The 22,662-nt window shown below is 40.6% G+C and overlaps 1 protein-coding gene across 1 annotated transcript in view; it reads left to right on the top strand.

Annotated features, from left to right (window-relative positions):
• Positions 1-207: 207 nt before the first annotated feature.
• b3gat2 (beta-1,3-glucuronyltransferase 2 (glucuronosyltransferase S)) overlaps positions 208-22,662 on the top strand; it is a gene marked incomplete at its 3' end in the record, with an annotated part of 26,732 nt that continues 4,277 nt past the window's right edge. Inside the window, exon 1 of the mRNA XM_008290561.1 lies at positions 208-741. Within this exon, the coding sequence (XP_008288783.1) occupies positions 208-741 (534 nt within the window). The remainder of the gene's footprint in view (positions 742-22,662) is intronic.

Below are 22,662 nucleotides of genomic sequence, written 5' to 3' on the forward strand. Positions count from 1 at the left end.
CGGTCCCGCCGGGACGGGGGACGCAGCGGATGGTTCTGAGCTTTACATAGTTTGGAATGGACTCAACTCGCTGGTTTTGGTTGTTTGGTTGTGCAGAGTGAGGTTACGGGATATAAAAAGGAGGCTTTCGGAGTTGCGGTCGGTCGTTCCTTTCTGTTTGTGATGGAGTGAGTGAAAGAGAGGGCGCACGGCAACTTCACACTCGCCATGAAATCAGTGTTTCTAAGCCGCTTCTTCATCCTGCTGCCCTGGGTCCTGATTGTCATCATCATGATCGATATCGACAGTAAAAGGACAATCCGGGCTCCAATTGCCGGTGGGACCGGCAGGGCGCAGCGGGCGGCCCGAACCGGCGCACCGGGGGTCGGTGGCGCCCAGAACCAGTCCGCCCTGCCGGTCATCTACGCCATCACTCCGACCTACACCCGCCCGGTGCAGAAAGCGGAGCTGACCCGGCTGGCCCACGCCTTCCGCCAGGTGCCCCGGTTCCACTGGATCGTAGTAGAGGACTCGACGGCGCGCACGGAGCTGGTGGCGCGCTTCCTGGCCCGGTGCGGCGTGCCGTACACGCACCTGCATGTGTTCACTCCCCGCAGGTTCAAGCGCGCCGGGATGCCACGCGCCACCGAACAGAGGAATGTGGCTCTCGCGTGGCTCCGGCAGCACCGGAGCAGGCGGGACACCGGGGTGGTTTTCTTCGCGGATGACGACAACACGTACAGCCTGGAGCTGTTCGAGGAGGTACCGTGTTCCCTTTCTGTTCGCCCGGCATCATTCAGAGTCCCCATTAGAGAAAAGTCGTGGGGTGAGGTGGGCTTGGAGAGGGGAGGCGCTGTCACAGAAATAACACACCATCTTTGACTTTACACAATTCACATAAATTCATTTAAAGCTCTTTGTGTGAGAACATCATCCCCCCAGTGGGCCACTGAGCTCTGTTAGAACCACGTTTACAACAAATATAATGTACAAGTTTCCTGTTCAGTCCAACACAAAGACATCACATCTTATTTTCTTGATCATGGTAACATGTATAGTAAGTACTTGCTGCAGCAGTCAGATAAATAAAAAAGAAGGCTACCTGAAATCTGTCTAAATGAAAATGCGTTCCATCTGGAGGTAATTCTGGCTTCCAGCATTTGGAAAAAATGTGGATTTTATCACACAGATGCAGCTATCAGGAATCTGTATTATACAGTCCCCATTCACAGCATCCACCCTGTCAGGGTAACGCTTCTCACTGGGTTTGTGCTGCGCTCTAGTCGTCATTCTGCACTGAAAAGTCATTGTTAGGTATTCCCCAAGCAGGCTGATTTCAAAGAAATTCAAACATGGAAATTCTCAGATTTTTCATATTGACAGCATCCCATTAGAGCCCTGCTTAAACACCCTGGGGAGGCTCCAGACCCACCAAACTGGTCAGGAGCATATTCACACAGAGAGTGTGTAAAAAAAAAATGAGTGAAGAGAGGAAAAAAAAAAAGCAGATGAAGACAAAGAGGGAGCAGCGACTGAGAGACGGAGAGATGAGGAGGGTGGATGAGGCTGTGGTGGAGCTGGTGATCGGGCTGTTTGGGATTCACCAGATCTCGCAAATCTTTATCTCATCAGCAGCATCGCTGTCCAGTTCTCTACTTATCACTCGCCAGCGCTGAATTAGTAGGCAGGACTGTGTTTGTGTGTGATTATTTAGTTTCCTCCAGCTCGTGTGAGTCTCAGGGTGAGACGGGGCTAATGGAGATGCTGAATGGAATGATAGATTTAGATTTTTATATATTTATATTAACTTAGAATATTTCATGCTCCTTAATTATTACGCCTCTCAAGATGTAAAACTCTCTGAGGCAGCATTGAGACTAATACGAGGCTCTAGTCCTGTGATACATAAAACCATATCGACTAACTGTAGGCTACAAATTGGACTACATGATATGCCAGTATTGATCTTACATATTGGCAAACTGATGCATGCATGTAAACCAGCTCAGGGTCTGAGAGTGTGGTAATGTGGGACATGTTTGTGTCTACGTGTGCTTCTGTTAACAGTCAGGTGTTGTTCATATTAATACACCGCTGTTGTCCAAGGCTGCACCAGACTTCTGGGTAATGAAATGAAATTCAATTGAAGCATCAGAAGCAACAAATAAATCCTCCCACTCTCAGAAATGCACAAACAAACTGGAAGAATGCTTCTGATTGCTGATTGCTCCTCACTCTGATTATCGCTATTCAATCAGAGCCGCCCTCAAATATGAAACTGCATTAGTTGGTGCCAAAAAGTACAATTTTCAGAATGCTGAACATTTTGATGAACTGTAAATTAGCTGAGATTATTAATAGTATAAATCTGCATCAGCCTGGTTATGTTCTTTTCTCTCTCTGCGCAATTTTTTGGCCCTTTGCAGAATGAAAAATGAATGTTGATGTTTTCTTCTGTCTTTGAAAGCTGTGCGTTGAGCAAAAGGCCAGGATGCATTTACATTGTTTATTTGAGCTCTGCAGTCTCTTCTTTTCATTTGGTTTTCTAAGAAGTCTGCTTCATTATGAGAGACAGGTCACTTTCAGAGAAAAGCAGTAAACATCAGCATCCCTAAAACCGGAGATGGGAAAAATACCCAGCACAGTTTCTTAAAAATGATGTTCAAACCACAAGAACAGGCAGTTTACAGTGACACGAGACATTTAAAAAAAACTGTTCATCCTTACATTTGAGAAGCAAAACAACTGAATATCTGTAATTTTGACAGATACATTATTTAATAAAGATTCATTATTGACATTCTCTGTTATTTTAATCTATGGATCAGTTCAGCTCGACAGGGTTTCATATAAAAGTAAACAGACGGTAAACTGGCAGTAAGGAATTTCTTTATTGCTAAAAAATAATAGAGTTTTTTTGGTGAAAAAGTACAGAAATGCATCGAGCTTAATTGAAATTATGGTTAATAATAAGGATTTAAATCTTACAAGGCTCCTCTATCTAAGGAGGATGCCAGGCTTGACAATGCTAGAGAACACCTCTGTGAGGCTTCACTTAATCCCACTGCTGGTTTTAGCTAAACGCTAATATTCACATGCTCGCAATGACAGTGCTAGCACACTGATGTTCCCTGATTTAGTGAAGACAAAGAGATTAGCCTAGCTTAGCATAACACAGCTAATCCCTACAGCATCATTTTGGCATCAGCATTGAATTAGTTCCAGAATTGTTTTTATTTTGTTAATGTTTGGTAATGTCAGATTTTAAGTCATAATTCTGACCAGGAAGATTTAAATTCCTCAAAAAAATGATAGCAGAAAAAACTGACATTGTGATGTCTCGTTTTTTCTGCCACAATCTTAAAAAAATACAGGAACTTCCATCAAATGACAAAAATAACTTTATTTGGGAAAAAAAATTACCTTCTAGAATGGTTAGGGTGATTGTGTGGAGGACTAAATCTCCATAAAAAATAAAATAATAATACTAATAAAAAAAAGCAGAATAATGTTTTTTGTTTTACTGTGAAAACCTTTTACAAAGAGTTTGGGACCTTTTTCATATGCTGATGAAGAGATGTGAAAATTAATTTTTTTACTGTGGCTTCCTCTCAAATTTTGTGGTGCTTAATTGGTCCTGTAGCCTCATGTGGGGACAACAACTGGAAGACACTGCCAAAAGTGTACCTGCTTGTAGTCAACATTGTCCCTTCTGTAGCCAAAGTACTCCCATACAATTGACCAGGACGCGAGATTATCACCAAAATGATAATCACAATCCTTTTGATCAAAATTGGGGTCATGATTCGCCTGTTTTTCACAAGTATTCATTGACAAATATTAGCATTTATAATAATTTTCTATTCTAATATATTTTGTAGCACTTTCAATAAGATGTAAAATACGCTTCTTTGTGAATTCCCTTGCTGCACATCTGCTTTTTGACAGACACTACAATTTAGTTATGTTCCCTAACCTCACATAAGCCTCTAGTCACCACTCAGTTACTGCAGCGCTGCAGCTCAGACAGGTGTGTGACCAAAATGATTCTGAAAAGAGCGAAATGAGGCGTTCCAGTGTCAGATTTACCCAAGTTGAAACTAAGTGACTTTGTCTACATGGCCTGTTTTCTATGAGCAGAGCATTGTAAATGTCAATGTTGTGTCCACTTAATTGAGGGAAGCCAAAGTTGTGATTGTGGCTAATATTCCATTAATTATGCAGCCCTATAACTGAAGTTGCTTTTGCATTGTTGCAACCAAACCGCCCTTTTCCGTGCTTCTCTTGTTTTCCTCACTCATTTTGCTGCACATGTGGAGCCTGCATGTCGACTGAGTGTCTCGTAAATAAACGTCCAAGAGCCTTTAAACCAGAGTTAATGACGTTCCAACAGACAGACTTCTCTTGTTGATTAGCCGTTGAGTCGTACAAGTTCTAGCATGATGTGTTTGATTTCGTTTGCCTCACTTCACATCGCAGTTTCCGCAATGTGAATATTTTGCATGCACACATCACAGTGTCAATACTGAAATGACGTATTGTGCAGCCCTTTGTCCGTCTTTGTGCTCACTAGTATGGAAGTACCAGGAAACCAATATGGATGCTTCACATCAGCCACACACTGTTGATCAGTCGAGATAAATACACACTTTAATGGAATATGATGCTATATTGTCAATGTATAGCATTCTAATACTCACACCACCAACTCTGCAATCATGTAACCGTCTTGATGACATAAATGCCAAGTTGTTAACATGGGAATCATTCTCATCTCCGCCATCGATCCAGCCGTCATCTGGTTACAAACAGCCGACAGATCCAATCAATCAAAATGCGGCAGAGTTAATTCTCCCCATCAGTTCAGGCTAAAGAAATCCTGCTTTAATTTAAATCCTGCTGACTTCAGAAGGCTTTTCCCTGCGTTGCTTCCCCTGAATGCAGCGTGAGGACAAAAATCACCCAGCATCCTGAACCCAGAGTACCAAAGCTTAGCCTACTCTGACGCACAGTCCTGGTGTTGGATTCGATGACTGTGGCTCAGTGTGAAGAGCATCTGTTTGATTTGTTGATAGCACACTGTCTTCTCTCTGCCCTCCTTCCTATTTCATTACCCAGCTCCTCTGTGCAGGTAATGGCCTGTCATAGAGAGATAATAGGCTGTCATACGGCAGTAATAACCTGCAGAAACTGTCTGCAGGCTTTAGACTGATGACAGTAACTGTGCTTACTGTGGGTGGCAGCTTCACATTAGAAACCCTTATATCATTTGAGGAAGAAAAATGATTGAGGTAACATTTAAGCAACTTAAATATTATTTTACCATGACCCTAGGTAATAATATTTCTTCAAGTAATCCATTGTACGTTTTTAATATTGTGCCAGCTGTGGTTTTGTAAAATGAGGCATTGAAGGGTGGGTGTGGATTTTATCAAGGCTTTTAATACCATAGTGCCTTGCTGGCCGTGTTCATAGTGTGAGAGCACAAAACCTACAGTCCTCATCCTCTTATGTTATATAGTTCTGTATCCATATTGGAATTGAGGGACTTCAGCAGTCAGTATAGATAGACAAAATGTACCCATATGCCATATGGATATAAGAAATGGATGACCAGCAGTATTATTTTTGGTTCATTCATTGTTGCTGTGCATTGAAAAAGAATCAAATATGTGAAAAAATTCCTAGAAACTGACAGCTCATGACTACACATGTACTGTACAGTGACATGTTGGCCCACATTTTTATGAAAAAAAAATATTTTTCGTGTTGGTATGTTTTCCTTTATTGGGTAGCTGCAGTGAATATAGAGGCAGGAATGACAGAGGAGGAGGTTTGAGTGCAATACGGTTGCGGTCAAACTAGGGGTCGTCCAATATGTTCTTTTCAGGGATAATACTGATGTTAGTAATCAAGGAGACTGATTACTGATATTAAGATGAATTAACAAAACACAAAACATTGTTGAAATGCTATTATGTATTTATGCTTTACATGTTTAATTAATGGGCTGCAAGGTGGAGCAGTGGTTAGCACTGTTGCTAACTGTTGCTGTGAGTGTGCTTGGTTGTCTGTCTCTAAGTGTAGCCCTGTGATAGACTGGTGACCTGTCCAGGGTGTCTCCTGCCTTCACCCTGAGTCAGCTGGGATAGACTCCAGCCCCCTGCGACCCCTAGTGAGGATTAAGCGGTGTATAGATAATGGATGGATGGATGTTTAATTACAACTTTTCAACATGACGTAGATCCAATCAGATGCGGTGGGCGGGACATTGCTGGAGCCCAGAGTGACAGAGTTAAGGGATGTATCAGCGCCAAAGTAGCACATTTTTAAATCATTTTATTTGACTTGGAATCAGTTTTAAACAACATTAATAATTGGCAAAGTGATGAATATCGCATCTGATAACCAACCAGGCTGATCGTCGGTCAAGCTCTCGGTCAAGCTGTTACCATGTAACCGTTTATTTACTTTAGTTTTTGTGCAGTGTGGACCAAGGAAAAGGGTTAAAGGGTTAAAGGAAAGCACTAAACCCTTGACCCTCACAGTGAGGAAATCTGGTAGCTGTGTTATGCTTTTATTTTGCTGGCCTGCTATGTTGGCTGTTCTGATGACATGTGGTTGCCCAACACCTTTGTAGAAGCTGTATCTGGCCTTTATTGGTAGGGCTGAGTAATTTAGGGGGAAAGATGTTGCTTCAATTTCACAGATATTGCAGCTAGATTTGCAATATAATGTTTTTAACATCCTGTTTCAGTTCAATACTCACAATGTAACAAACTGAAAACATGACGGAGAACTGCCACATGAGAAACCATCAAAACCGTGACCGTCGCACAAGGACGACTGTGGTGGACGCACTGTGCAGCAGAGACATGTCTGGAATCAGCGTATTTCAGCTGATGTGTCGGCCAAGTCGATTTATTAGATGAGCTACTCAGCAGTCATTATGGAGAGGATGATTACAGTCACAATTAACCCTTCACTATAGATATGGTTATATACTGTCATCAGACATACAGACAAAATTCAAACCCATCTATAGAATACATACTCCAGTAAAAACTAGGAAACTGCACACTTAAATTGTTGTAATTTCTCTCCCATCTTAAATGTTTTGATATATATGAAGTATGTGGAAAGTAAGAAGAGATTTTCATTGCATGACTCTACTTATTAACCCCCAGCTTTTGCACCAACTCAGCAGAGTTGAGGTAATTTTATCATGCAGAACTGTACACTCTCCGTTCCTTTATGCTAAGGTAAGCTACAGTATAATTTTTATGGCTGATAATTCATAAAAAGTGTTGCTCTATATGATGGGTGAATCTATGGTAATTAAACCAAATTGCAAAAAAAGCATTTTCATTCAATATTTGGAGTGTTTCTGCTCCTGTACTGCCCCTACTACTGTAGGGCAAAAAGCAGCGCATTTTCTGACCTGCAGTTGCCCAATTAACAAATGAGGAACTCCAGCTGCGGCAAAATCAGCCTCTGTCTGGGTTGTTGATTACATGAAAGTAACTGCCCGGGCAGTTTTGCTCAAAGAGCGCACTACAAACTACTACAGAGTAATGAGCAAAATGTGTTTCACCCACCCCCTCTATTCCCTCTTATGAAAAAAACATAGGTACGTAGCAAATGTTTAACAGGCCTGCCTGCCTTCCCCCTTCTCTCTCCGGCAGCTGAGTCACAGCGAGAAGTCAGGTGGAAAGGCATTTAGCAATAAGACAAGACCTAAAGGGTGTATTCTTCGTTTCCACACATTAGTCAGGTCTCAGTTCGGCATGGTTTATTATGCACACGACACGTTCCGGCTGAGTCGCCTCCCAGCAGTCAATAGAGTGTCAGAAAATGCAAGACTGCTCATTTAATGCCCCCCATGCAATTACGCCGTGATTAGCCCCTAATGCACACTGTTTCCTGTGGGTTTCGCAAGGTGATTTTACACTTTTGCCCTCCGCGTGCTGCCATCATGAGAGCTCGCTCACTTTGAGCCACATCATTTATATAGTTTAAATCATACAGGTCTTTCTTTTTTTTAATTTCATTCCAAAAATCCCCCAAAGTTTGAGGTACATTAAGTATTTTCTTCAGAAATTCATCCTTGTGAGGACAGACAAGCTTGTTAAACTGCACTTAAACCACCACTGGACAGTTAAACTCAATTTATACGCAGAATAATGGAATTTTTACAAGGTTAGAAATTCCCAAAGCCACAGTAAATGAGGCTTCATTGATGGTTTTGGGGGTATTTTAGTGAAACATGTCCCATTACACAATGGAAGGATTTCTCTGGTTGAGGGGAAATTAAGGGGGATAAGGAGATTTTAGTTTGGCTGTCCTGTAATATAAATATAGTGCTGTATGGACAGTATACATTACACTCGTCTAGCTAAGTTTGAGGTCTGGGATTGACTTTGCTACAAAGACGTGGCGTGAGGAAAGAAACGCAAGCAGTCAGAGGACAACAAACATGCCTTTGGATGCCGACCTGCATCATCCAATGGAAAAATCCGCAAAAACCAGAAAATCTGTAGGATCTATGAATGGCAGCAAAATGTATCAGACAGTAAGACTTTACTAAAAGCCAACAAAAAATTATAACTTGTGTGATTTTATGTATACATCTGAAAGCAACTTAAATGTAGAAAAAGCCCTACAATTTACAGACACTCCACTGAAGTTATCATGTATGGATCAGTCCCGTTTTAACCCCTTAAGCCCCAGGTTATTATTTTTTTTTTTATTTCCACCTAAAAAACAAACTCAAATCCAGTCAGTAAGAGCTCCCTAACTATGCAGCCAAACTGAACAACCTTGGGCTCTATGCAGCAGTTACGTGGGAGAATTTTTAAATACCTTAAAGGCAAACTCATGGTTTCCACATGAATGATGCAGATTTTTGAAAGCGAACAGCGAACATTGTGTTCTATTCATACTACAATTGGTGCACTATGCGGGCGGTCACATCGCCCCTCCTAACGAACACAGACAACCACACGGGGTTTCCATGGATCTCTGAACGGCTGGCTTTGCTCTTTTGACACATCATAGTGTAGCAGCTAGATACAGATTGGGCTGTAACGACGTGTCAATGTGATTAATTCTTGGATTTATGGAGAACTCAGAGCTTCTCACTGTGTTTAGACGTCATAAATGCAAAGCACGTACAAATCAAAGCGCCCCCTGGGTGGGTGACGAAACTCATGGGGCTACGCAGAAAGCACGACTTGGCCGAAGGTTTCTTGTGCCCATCACCAGACCAATATGAGATATAAAAAAACTCAAAGATAATTTTCCTTTTCCTGAATCTAGAGTAAATACCTTTTTAACAATCAGTCAGTGACACTGATGTTGTTGAGCCTGTTTTAAAAATTCTCAGCTGCAACTCTACCGAACGTGACGCAACAGAAACGAAGCCCGACGTTTCTACTTCCATTTCAGTCTGAGTGGTGCTAAGCAACCTCTTCCTGAATCCAAGTCTAATGCTGAATCGTGACTTGATGGTCTTTGCCCAGTTTGTAGGCTTCATCTATAGACTCACACACTTTGGACGTATGAGTCACAACCAACAGAAATCAATAAGATACGACCGGAGTTGTAACGCATCAAAATCCTTTTAAACAAACTCATGAATTCCCTCTTTGTTGATGTATAAATGGATGATCTAAGAGTATTCACTAGTATTTCCACTATCGTGACCCCGGCTCTGTCTTTCTTGAGTCAGTTTCTTGGCGCATCGACCCATTAGGACTTGGTTGTGTAACAAGCAATCAGGAAAATTAAGCTGTGCCATTTTTTTCACTCCTCATTCCTGAAAAGCTGACTCTGGGGATGGAGGATTTTTCAGCTGACGGCAGCATGGCAGAGCTGTTTGATTCAGCTGCAGCAGCCTGTCAGCCAGGCAAGACTTTCGTCAGACCTTTTTTGAATAATTGAACTCCCCCGGCCCTGAGAGCTTCGCAGCAGTCACAGCGACTATTTTAGGGAGCAGGTACTGTGGCGAATGCTCTGTGCTGAAGTGTGACTCAGGAACACCTTTCTGGGATGGTGCCATGCTGGGTCTGGTGTTCATTTATTAGTTCTGATGTACCGTGATGGCTTCTCAGATTGTGTGTTAGTAATGGAAATCCTTTGCAGGTGACATCTTTTCGATTTTGAATCAAACGGCACCAAAGAAGATTCCAGAAACACATGCTTGTATTTAATCTCTTCTTTGAAATTAATTAAAATTTTCCTTGTACTTTCACAATGAGTATAGTTCCCTTCTGTCACATTTTAAACATCCCACTGGAGGGTCAACCGATCAGCCAGACTTTGTTTTTTCGCAGGAGATGATCCAAAGCCACATATGCAAAACATGAAGCATATATTTGTTCGGGTGTCCAAGCAGCAGACTCCAGGCCTTGCAGAGAACAGCAGGGTGATGGGGAGGCGGCACAAAGAGAAACTGGTGGGATAAAGGATCCAGAGCGAAATGGGAAATTCAATTTCCTCAAACCCATATGAGCAATTATCATAATTACATAGTGTAGTGGGAGAAGTGAGGGGTGGGGGTTGTAATGTCAGGGAAGCGAAGCAGAAAGGAGACAAACCTCGCTGAGCGAAATTGTCCGTGGTCAGGTCGGCGAGAGGATAAGGATGGGGGGAGAGAGGAAGGTGACAGAAAGGCTGAAAGCTTTTAAGGGCCAATGTAAATGTAAAAAAGGTTTTATGCACCAGCTCCCTGCTTATTTCCATCAGCTTTTTTTTTCTTTCTCTCAATTGGCAGTTTGACGAGACACCCTCCCTATGCTCTACTCCCTAATCAAATCTGCTTTATTCCCTTGTTCACCCCTGTGTGTAACAATGGCTGCGGTACATTCATGCTGAACAAAAGCTGAGATTCATTGAATTTTTTTTCATCAAGGCTGGTGATATGCTTGCAAGGGACAAGTACAAAAATGTGTCTCTTTAACCTGTGTCCTCAGTTTTCGCAGTGTCCTTACAGCTCGTTGTATCGGGTGAGCCTCTGTGATAACAGAAATTTGGTTTGCAAAGCCTGATGGTTTGTTTTTGGAAGCTGTGTACTTAGAATTTGGAACAAGTCCTTCCAGCATTCTTATGAACTACCATCTAGTTTCACACCAGTGATTTGCCAAATCAGGCTGCAACATAAAAACTTGACCCAACCAGTCCAAAGCACTAAACCGTGTCATAACCAAAATTACTGAGAGGTGCCTCTTATTTTTAGCCTGTCATCATTGATATAAACATGTTGGGCACAATATTAGACAGAGATACACACCTGTATACAGTATGAGAAAAAAATATGTATTTTTGGACAATAAAGCATCTTCTAGAATTAAAATAAATAATCTGTAAATGTGCATAGCATAGGCTCTTTAACCCTAGAACACTAACGCCAGGGGATTTTCACCCGCACGATTTTTGTCATGTGAATTTCATTGTGTTGCTGCTGTCTGAGCTGCATGGGTCCTTGGGTAGCTTCAGGCTGCTCATTGATGTCATTAATGGTGTGTTTGTTTCCCACCTCCCATCTATGGTTTTTTCAAGAGGCATGCGTTCGGGTGATTTTCACCCGGCGTTAGTGATAGAGGGTAACATATTTTATGGGTGGAATTTACCCAATGTTAGTGTTTGTGTGTTGAAATCAGGCGCTCTTTGCACTTTTCAAGGGAAACAACATTCAGGTTGGCCACATTCTCCGCCCCATTTCATCCACAGTGAACAGTAGCAGTAACACCATCACTAACGCCGGGTATATTTTACCTGATATAATATTCCGGATAAAATATAGTTTTCATCAATTTATGTACAACACTGTATGACAAACTGTAGGACTGGGACATGTGAGCCGTGTCTGGTGAAGGCTCAGTTTGGTTCTGGTATGGAGTCTTTCCAAGGAAATTCAAGTAGTCAAAATAATATGGTAATTTTTCCCCTCTCAAAAAATGCCATTTTTTGTCAATCTCTGCCACAGCTGTCAGTGATGCAGGAAGACTGTGCTTTCACCAGACAAGGCTCACATGTCCCAGGAATGGCTGGACCAAAGAACAAGTTCCCAGCTCCATTATTTTTTCTGTTTGGAAATTTCTCGTTAAGGATTACCTGATTTTTCAATAATTTTGCTGCCTTTTTATAGGGTCCCCCATGGTACCCTTTTTTTAATTTTATGTGATATTGTATATCGGGAAATTAAAGAAGAGTATTACAATTTGTCATACAGTGTTGTACTGTTACATATATTAATGAAAACTATATTTTATCCAGATTATTATATCGGGTAAAATATACCCAGCGTTAGTGATAGTGTTACTTTAGCGTTAGTGTTCTAGGGTTAAAGTTGTATTTAAACGCTATAGGCATTAAGGTTATACATTATTCTAGCAAAAGCTAGCAGAGAAATCCCCACTTTTATTGTTCTAGACATCTGTTACATAAATACCAACGTAGACTTTGAATAAATAGGTTATTTTGTAGCTGGTTAAGTCACTGTCTGCTGTTTATCTAAGCCCAGGTTGTGTTTGGTAATTTATTAATGCTACTGGAAGGAATTATTATTATTATATGTTGCTGAAAGGAAAAGCAAAAATGTGATATAAATGTTAAGAAATTCAGGCACTCGATAAATAATGCTGGTTCAGATTATGCCTTCTGGTTTACTGATGTCTTTGGTGGAGTGTTGGTGAACAGATATTAAATTTATTTCTATGTGAACCCAGCTGAAACCCTGTGATGTAAGTCCAACCTGGTGCCGTACAGACCAGACTCTCTGGAGATGATCTGAACATCTTTAGCTTAATCATGTAGACTTACAAAGCTGCAGATTTTTTACCATAAACTGGTTGGTGCGCAGTTTTATGTCGTATTTTTGATAAGTGCACAAATCCATAGATGCATGTGCACCATCAGATATCAGTATAGTATATATATAGGTTTGTGGATGCTCCCCTCACACACCCAGTACGCATGCCCCCTCATCTCTTCATTATTTTGCTCACATAAACCCATAAAGCATTCAACCTGCACACATATCATGCACCATTGCATCAGTTTCATAGCCCGTTCTCAGCCTCTCTAATTTGATTCATTCATTTTCTCCCAGCTCATTTCTTCCCTCCCTTTCTCTGATTGCCTCTGCCATGCATATTAATAACGCACAGATAAAAATACGCTTGATTAAAATCACACCCGGCCCAGCCACCCAACACTCGTCCCGGTGCACAAACAACACAATGACGGCTCTCTCTTCAGGGCAGGAGGCAGGAAACGAGAACATCCATAATGGATTTCATATACTTCATCATTAAAAGTCTCTTTGTGTGTACACACAATTCACTTCTCACCTATTTGTTTTCGGGGAAGGGAGTCAGAGTTGATTACCCGACCAAGCCGGGGCGCTCCCAGGCACAGTGTCCTGGCTGCGAGTCAAATGAAATGTGATTCCTCTCAGCACTGTATTTTTCACCCCCAGCTTTTCTTTTGTTTACTTGTAAATAGCGCGCGTTTACTGACTGAGCTGCCAGTGCCGTAATTTGTCAGGACTTACAGGTTGTCGTGCACTCAGCTGCATCTGAAATTATTTTTCATGTGCAGCAAAGATGAATTATTTGTTATCTCAGCGCGGCGTCGGCCCTCTGGTGAAGATATCCATATTGATAATGAGACGGGAGCTGTCTCGGCACATGACAGTGTCCGCGGGTGGCCCTCCTATACAGCCTGAACTGATGTAAGGAACAAAACAAAGGGTCTTACACATTTACTACCAAAGCAAAGACAGTGGAGAGAGTCAACAGCTTGTTTTGTCATCAGCTCTTTCGCTATCTTGGAATCATTCCAGGATAAGACCATTTACAAATTGTGTTTTACATATAAATTTACTTCCATTTTCTCTTCATAAAATTGCTGGATTGCAGACCTGTGGAGGAGATTTACCTCACATGACTGATAGGAGTCACAAATCTGATGACTGTATAGACTTAATAAAAGCCAAAAGGATTTGCAGCTCGTCTTTAATATCAGTGACTGCTCTTGGCTTGAATGATTTGTTTACATTTCACACTCTGATCTAAGGAAAGCTAACTGCAGTGGTTGATTATTCTGTGATCGTCTATGAGAACGATATTTCCTCTTTGATGGTTAAACAGGTTTACTCAAAAAGTAAACAACAGAAAGAGACAGATGCAGAAAGAAAGCTGGACCATCCAGAAAGACAAAGTCCGTCAGAAAACTGGTGGTATTCTTGTTAATGTTTCTTAGACAAGAGTTATTTTAACTTTGAGCCACAAATGAATTTGCAGCTCTCATTAATGTTGTCCTGCTGAAAACTGATCAACAAAACTGACTAATGAAAGGGTTACAACAGGAGTGTAGTGAATGTGACGTGGAAGACTCACACAAACCAGCTTTATAGAAAACAAGTTAGGGCCAAGAATGCAAAAACACAAGACTTTTCTCCCTTTAAAAAAAAAGCTTATTACTAGAAAGAGTTCCTCTGGTGATAATAATTTTTTCTACTAAATGTGTAAATTCTTGTATATATTTGTCTTATTATCTTGTTTTATTTTTTATTAATATTTATTGTATTTTATTCTTTTCTTTCTTTAGTTATTTTACTTTATGTTGTTTTATTTATTAATTTTCCTATTTCTATTATTCGTGCAAATTCCTAGGGCGACACCAACAGCCGAAACCAAATTCCTTGTATGTTGTGTACGTACTTGGCCATTAAAGCTGATTCTGATTCTGATTCTAATTATGATAGGACCAAAGGAGGGAATGAGTTGATGTTGCTAGAGGTCCACAGAGTCCGTGTAGAGGAGGTCGGGGTGGATGAATGGGTCGACAAAACATCAGACTTGAGCGAGGTGGACTGCTGTTTGTTTCTGTTCTAAACCATCATGTAACCACGACTCTCCCTTTAGCCGCATGTTTATTATTGAAACCATGAAGATGAAGGTCCTGTTTGGGAACCCAAAGCCTGATCTTTCCCTAATCAAGTTGTTTTTAAACCAAAAACATCTGTGCTATATTAAGCTCCTGCATTCTACTTCTGGACTGTGTATAAATGGTCATTTAAATGTTTTCCTTATATGATAAGTTCTTTTGGATGTTATCAGCCCATTACAGGGCTCGTGGTTATCGCAGATCATTCCTTTACATATGGACCAGTTGGGACCTTCTCCACCCTCTGGTACGCTCAGTAGGACGTTATTGCCTTATTTAATGGAGCTCCGTTATCGCCTTAATTAATGATGGTGGAGCCGCGATTTAGCACAAAATGGAACAAAAGCCCACATTTGGAGGTTGGAAGGGTTGGATGGTAACATAAGTCAGTGGAATTAGTTATTTACTCATGAATTATTCATGTTTTTTCCTACTGAAGTCATCTCAGTTTGACTTTCACTTTGACCTGCTGTTTTTCAGTCTGTTTACTTGGCTTTTTAGTCAGTGTTTGATGAGGTGTAGTCACCAAAAGTACTTAGTTAGGCTTAGAAAAGGATCATAGTTTGGGTTTCAAATACAGCCTGTCACTGTGTGGACTTCATTATATATTTGTATATTTCCAAGATGACAAATCCGCCAGAGGGTTTACACACAACCACAAGGTGTTCTCAGGTTTACTTTCTGTTCATGGATGATCAGAATGGATGATACCGCTCCACAGCAAGGTGTGAGAGGTCCATACTGGGAGGGCATCTGAATCAGGCAGCAAGAGAACATACATTATAGAGCAGCAAAATGATACAAAATCTCATTAACAATGTTCTTTTAACAAAAAAAAAAACATCCTCTAGAACTTCTAATTACTTTCTTAGAACAACTTTTTAAATTTCCCCACCTGGCCTCACCCACACTGAGGACAGACAACAGTGTGATAGTGTTTATGTGTCAGGATGGACACAGGTTTATATTTGTGATCACAGAAACCTTCAGCAGTAACAAACAGGAGTTTTTTGGGGGTCCAGGCCACCTTGAACTTTCTCGACATCTCCCTCATTCAAACCACATCCTGTCATTTAGTTATTTTAGTTAACTGTAAGTACATTTTCCAGTTGAAGTGTATCTATCCCAGGGTTTTTAGAGGGTACGTGGCGTTTTTCTTTATCCAAATTCAGTCTTGAGCCAGATAGGCACGGAGGTTTGGTACAGATTACAAAGTCCTCCGAGGCAGTTCTGTGATTTGTACAGAGCCGGCAGAGCTGCATTTTTTCCATATTGCATGGCAGTCTTTTGGGATTTAAATGGCCACACAGAGTTGAAGTAGTGAATCAGTCTATAGAAATAAAATTGATTTGACCCCTCGGGAGAATGTGATTCATACACAGATAATGAGTATACCTCGTGTTGCCCTTAGACACATTCCATCTTAACTGAATGCTCAATTTATGTGCTATATTGGGATCCCAAGTAGGCATTTAAAATCTGTTCAAGCGCATTGATCTTCAGTAAGGAAATTATTTTTCTTGCGTGGAAACCAAAGAAACAAGACTGCTCTGTGTAGATTTAAAATGTGCAGCTGCTTCACAGACGACAAAGGGCTGAGAGAAGCAGTCGACCCACAGAGTCTGTTGAGTTTTTACACCCCTAGGAGAGATGTCTCGTCTGGAGTTGTGGCAGCTCTCAACTTGAAAAAAAATAAAAAATTACTTTATCTCCACAAAGTTCCACTGTGTGCTCTCACAGCAACCTTTACTGTTTTTCCTTTCCCTTTGCGGTCCCGATGGGGAACCCGTACAGTTTGTTCTTGATTTCAAACCTGATCATAAGGTGTGCTCTGTGGTCTCGGGCTTTCTCAGTTATTTGTGTTCTCTCACACCTGCTCTGTAGTGAAACATTCACACTGAGACCAGGCTTTGTCATTCTTACATTTGTGCTCTTTCCTAAAATCCCTTCCTCATACAAGTTTATTGTTTTGTTGCTATCTGATGTGATGAATGCAGTGATTTCATAAAGCTTAATGCCAGAGTGACATGATTGGGTACATGCTTTCCTTCCTACTGGAAAAAACTGTTTGCACATGCTTTAAAAATATGGATTCTTACTTACCTTCTAGTGAAATATAACTGGTAAAAAAAAACAGACACACACACACACACACCCACATACACATTTCCCAAAATACAAGTCTTTCTGTGCAGAGGATTACAATCGAGGCTGTATTGATTTTTTTCTTCGACTCAACACTTTCACAGGATTGTTGCAGTTTTGGTGACTGTTTGAAACTCTGCTGGTCAAACTCTTTCAAACAGAACTTGAACAAAATAACATTTTTTTCCCCCCAGATAGAGGTAGAAAAAACTTCTAACAGTATGAACTCAAAGTAGAAATAGTTGTTTTAAAATTGCATCAAGTGTTTTAACTGAGTTTTGTTATAATCAGTTAATAAATGGGGCTCCTGGTTTACTCCTGAACTGGCAGTAAAAAGAATCTGGGCAGCAGCCAGAAGCAGAGGAACATAAACACTGTTTAGTATTTGGGTATTAAAGGACTGAATGCACAGCTAGAGTCAGTGCTGCCAACATGACTTGGAAGTTCCTACAAGACGAGCCCTATGGACTCTGTTGTGATTTCTGTATCAGCTTTCAACAGATATGTTGCTGTGTTTAAACAGACACTGCTGATGTGTTTAAGGCATTACAGGCTGCAGACGTTAAGCCTTTTAATTCTGCAGCAATCATAAAATATACAGCATCGCCTGTATTTTCAGTCGAAACATTCTGCATGATGTTCCTCTGCCAACCTAAAGGAAACATAAACGCTGTTAAATAACATGCCTGGGAAATATGTAGATACTGAATGTTCACTAACAACATGTATGTTTTGCTAAAAAAATCATCTTGCAGTAGAAATATCCAGTTGTACAGACAACACAGCATTGTTCCGCTTTTTTCTTTAATAAGATTAGACAGTGTCAGCTCGTGCACAATTTACATGTTGTCCTGCCTTTTTAGAGTTGCAGACAAAGAGATAGCTTTGTTTTCCATTTGAGTGCATAAAAAAACAATCTGGCGTTTCTGTTTGTTTCATGTACTGATTTCAGAAAAGGCTACAGATGAAGCTTCAGTGGATGCTCAATGCTTGGTGGGATTTTGCTTTTGCTATAAACCAACACTGTAAAGCCATTCAAACATAAACTTTATTTTTTTAACTTTCAGCATGATCACTTTTTAGAATGTTTCTATTGTTTTGAATTGCGATCAGTTATAACAGCATATGTTTGCCACAGTATACACTGTATATTGGGCCTTATTTTTCTTATTTTTTGTATACTTTTCTTACATCTTTCACTACTTACAGCTTCCTCTGCTACTTGTACTTTCATCCATCCATTATCTATGCACCGCTTAATCCTCACTCGGGTCACGGGGGGCTGGAGTCTATCCCAGCTGACTTAGGGAGAAGGCAGGGGACACCCTGGACAGGTCACTAGTCTATCACAGGGCTACACTTAGAGACAGACAACCAAGCACACTCACATTCACACCTACAGACAATTTAGAATCACCAATTAACCTCAACATGTTTTTGGACTGTGTGGAAGGAAGCTGGAGAACCTGGAGAGAACCCACGCTGCACGGGGAGAACATGCAAACTCCACGCAGAAAGATTCCGGTGCCCCCACCGGGACGCGAACCGGTGACCTTCTTGCTGCGAGGCAACAGTGCTGCTACTTCCCTATCTCAAGTCACTCAATGCTAACTGTTCATAAGCTCATAGGTTTTGATCATCAGCATAATTGTCACATTTCTACAAAAGACGTTTGTTGCACCGATTCCAACTTTATTGTGTATTTACGTAAGACTATAAAGTAGACTTTGACATCACAAAACTTCAAGTCCTGTGATCAGAAATCATCAGATGAAGCAGTAATATAGTCGCCAGCTGTGTGTTGTCAGAGCAGCGGTGCACTGTGACATGTAAAGACCAGCACTGAAACTGAATTAAACAACCCCAGGGCTAAATTATTAAAGAAGGGAGGATTGATAAACTCTGCAATATTAGTTGTGCTGCACACAGCACAGAACAATCAATCAATCAATCAATCAATAATACTTTATTAATCCCTTACAGGGAAATTACATTCACAGTTACATCTGTCCAAGAGACAGGAACTGTCGGGACTGCCAGCCAAGCCAGAAAAATAGATTTTTCATGTAATAATGCTGTACAAAAAAAGTAGAGACAAATAAATAAAATGTGTGTACAGTTCACTAGAGTTGATGTTGACGTGCTTTTACATGTAAGAGTAGATACACAACCATATACTGTACACATATACATGAAAAAATGACGTGCCATGATGTCTTTAGTTGGTTTTTATATAACATAAAATCTAAACTTTGATCTCATTCAGATTAAAGCTTCCAAAGTTCTTCAATCACCTTTTCCTCACATTTATTGAAGTGATTGTATTCTGTCTTGCATCTTTGACATTAGCAGTAAATTGAAACTATAATGTAATGCACTGCAATTATAGACACTCATTAACTCTGCATTCATTACCTAATTAAATTGGTCCTTGATGCAAATAAATCAAAATTCACACTTTTCAAAAGATCCAGAGATTATAATCATAATATGTCCACTGTGACAGGGTCAGAGAAAATAGAAATGTTGGTTCACAGCTCTATGAGAAATGTACGTTTAAATATCTTATCGACAACCTGTGATCAATGCTTGGACTTTAAATTCAGCTTTACTCTGAGATGTATTTTTTTTTTACTCTTGGGTCGAGACTGTTTGGATGTCAACATAGACATACTGCTGCCTCCACTTTTATTCCTTTCTTTCATGCAGCTCTTTGGGTCATTACTGGAGATAATTGCACTGCATACAGATGTAATACCCATTTGAATGTATTTACATAAAAATGTCTTCTGAAAATTACTGTTTTATATCCTTTTTATGCAGCGCTGGAACACTGGTGTAAAGTGAATGTAAGACCATGCTGAACTTCATAACGCCACCTGACCCGCTTTAGAAAAAATCTGCTTTCACTAATAAAGAGATCATGTGGAATAACACGCAAGTCCTTATAGAAATGGAAACATCTGATCAGACCCAACATTAAAACCACCGACAGATGAAGTGTTTAGCATCGACCACCTTGTTGCAAAGCAGTGTTCTGCAGGGAAACATAACAACGGGCTCAAGCTGTTGACTTGGCCTCCAAACTCCCCAGATCCCAGTCCGACTGAGCATCCATAGAATGGGCTGGAACGAACTCAGTCCATGGGTTCCCCGCCCACAACCCATAGGATCTAAGTGATCTGCTGCCAACATGCCAGTCATGCTGTGTCCATGGCATGACTGGTCTGAGCTCACACAACATGAGGCAGGTGGTTTTATTGTTGTGGCTGATCAGTGTAATCACAATAACAACTCTGTATCTGCCATTATCTAAGCTTCTGCTCTGTTGATATTCTGTTTGTGTCTGTTCTTTTCACATTATTTGATTATTTTTCACTGTACCTGCCAAAAGGGCATTGCTGTATAACAGCACGCACCAGACACTCGGCCAGGCTTCTCTGTATAAATAAAGGTAGAACTAGAAGTTTGTGCTGCAAACTTTTCCTGTGCCAGCAGCAGTAATCTGCAGATGGTGGCATGAAAACCAGCATGTGTTAAAGCAGTCGCCACCGAGCAGAATAATGTACCATCTGTTGAAACACTGTCACCCCACTGCTTTGTTTGGCTCCCAGCAAATATTTTGACATTGAATCGCTGTTGATAAGACGGCCTGCACCAACGCTGAAAATGAAAATTGAGACGACATCTGTAGTCGGCTGTTCCTGCACCAGAATCTAAATACAGTATCATTCTGATATCAGCTCAAAACTGTCCCAAATAGCTGGAGTAATATGACTTTTTTATTATCCTATAATATCATGTTTTTAAAAAGCCAAGCCTGATGATGCTTAACATGGACACCTCTGGATTGGATCATTACTGTCTGTCAGATCCTTGCTTTGTGTTGGAGCAGTGATGAACTTTTTAATTAGGTCTTTATCATCAGATCCTCTAACAGGGACACCTGGAAGGTCCTGAGTGTGATTTTGAATGTAATGTTACTGCCACTCTGGGTAGACACTCACATCACACACAAATAGCTGCATAGCCTGGACACATTCCAGTTATAATGGATAAATGAAAGCTTTAAAGACAACAATAGGGAATGCAGTAAAAGGTGCTGCTAATGTAGTCTGGCACTGCCTGTCCACAGTTTTTATTTCACTCATTTAATGCAGCATGGAGAAGTTCAACAGGCATTCATGTGAGAAAATGTATTTTAACTGGGCTATATAACCTGTTATTGTCTTCTTACTCCTTCAGTCAGACATCAGCACAAACACTGCTACACTGGGCTGTCATTGGTCGGTTCCTCTGATTCCCAGAAATGAAAAATAGCAGCACATTTTAAACAACAGTGTAATAGCAGAATTCTGATTTGACTTACAACTGTAATCACTGCTCGTTTTAAAAATATAACCAATGGATCAGTGACTGTGTGTGATGTGAAGGAGACACTCATAGTCATCAACCCATAGAAAGTCATCAACCCATAGAAAGTCATCATCCAAATGTGCAGTTATTCTGAGCCCCCTGGTTTTATGACAGCTCCCCTGTTATGGTTCAGTCTCACCGATCTTACCAACCAGCAGGCAGCTGTTTTGGTGAAAGCCCTGTTAATCCCACCACCTGGTCTACCTGTCCAGCACCAAGCAGCAGACTAGCTGGTGAACATAGTGGAGCTTTTAGATGTTTTTTTTGCAGAGGAGCTGCTTAAGAGCAAAAAAAAAAAAAGAACTAAATGGATGGTGAATATTTGCCTCACATCTGTCAGGTCTCCAGAAACACGAATCCAAATGACTACTTATGTTGTTTTGTTAGCCATCAGCGCTGTCTGCCAAAAATTACATCCCTATACAATTAAACTGAATTCTCAATTACATTTGGAGGGAAACATATTTTCTGCTGGATAATGTTTGTTTGTGATGGACCCCAAAAATGGCTAGAATCAGCATGTATATACATGTAGCTTTATACATGTAATCAAAGGTTCATATTTTAGAGTCATATTTTTCTGAACCTCACCGAGCGTTTGTGGTGCCTTAACTAAATTAAACATGTACTTTTAATTGTGATTTTTTTTTTTTTCTTCTAAACCTCACCGCATAATTTTCATATTTAAACTTAACCAAACAATAAGTCAAAACCAGATAATAGTAATGTTAATAATTGAAAACAAAATCTACAATGATGGCCCCACAGGGGATGTGAGTCTTTGTCTCTGGGGTCATGTTACTGACTTATGTCCCCATCCATCCCTCTTACCTCCATATGTAGACTTTGTGGATTTTTCAAACTGGAAGCCTTTACTACGACATCATCATCTCACAACAATAACAAAAAATGAACTTCTTTAGAAAAATGAAAAAAACATTTTATCCAAACTAAGAATGCAGTGAAATGTGATTCGGAACACAATTTGGGGAGATAGCTTGCAACTGTACAAGATGGTGTTTCAAACATGTGTAATTTTCAGATGTTTTTGTAAAATTCTTTCCCTTTTATACCTAATCTGCACACATTTAGCTTGTTGTTTGAAGACGCTCAGGAGCTTTGAGCAACAGTGACTCATTGTCATCTTAACATTTTCTAAAGCTCTCTGAT

This window comes from Stegastes partitus, unplaced genomic scaffold (genome assembly GCF_000690725.1).
Source record: "Stegastes partitus isolate 25-593 unplaced genomic scaffold, Stegastes_partitus-1.0.2 Scaffold683, whole genome shotgun sequence".
NCBI lineage: Eukaryota > Metazoa > Chordata > Actinopteri > Pomacentridae > Stegastes > Stegastes partitus.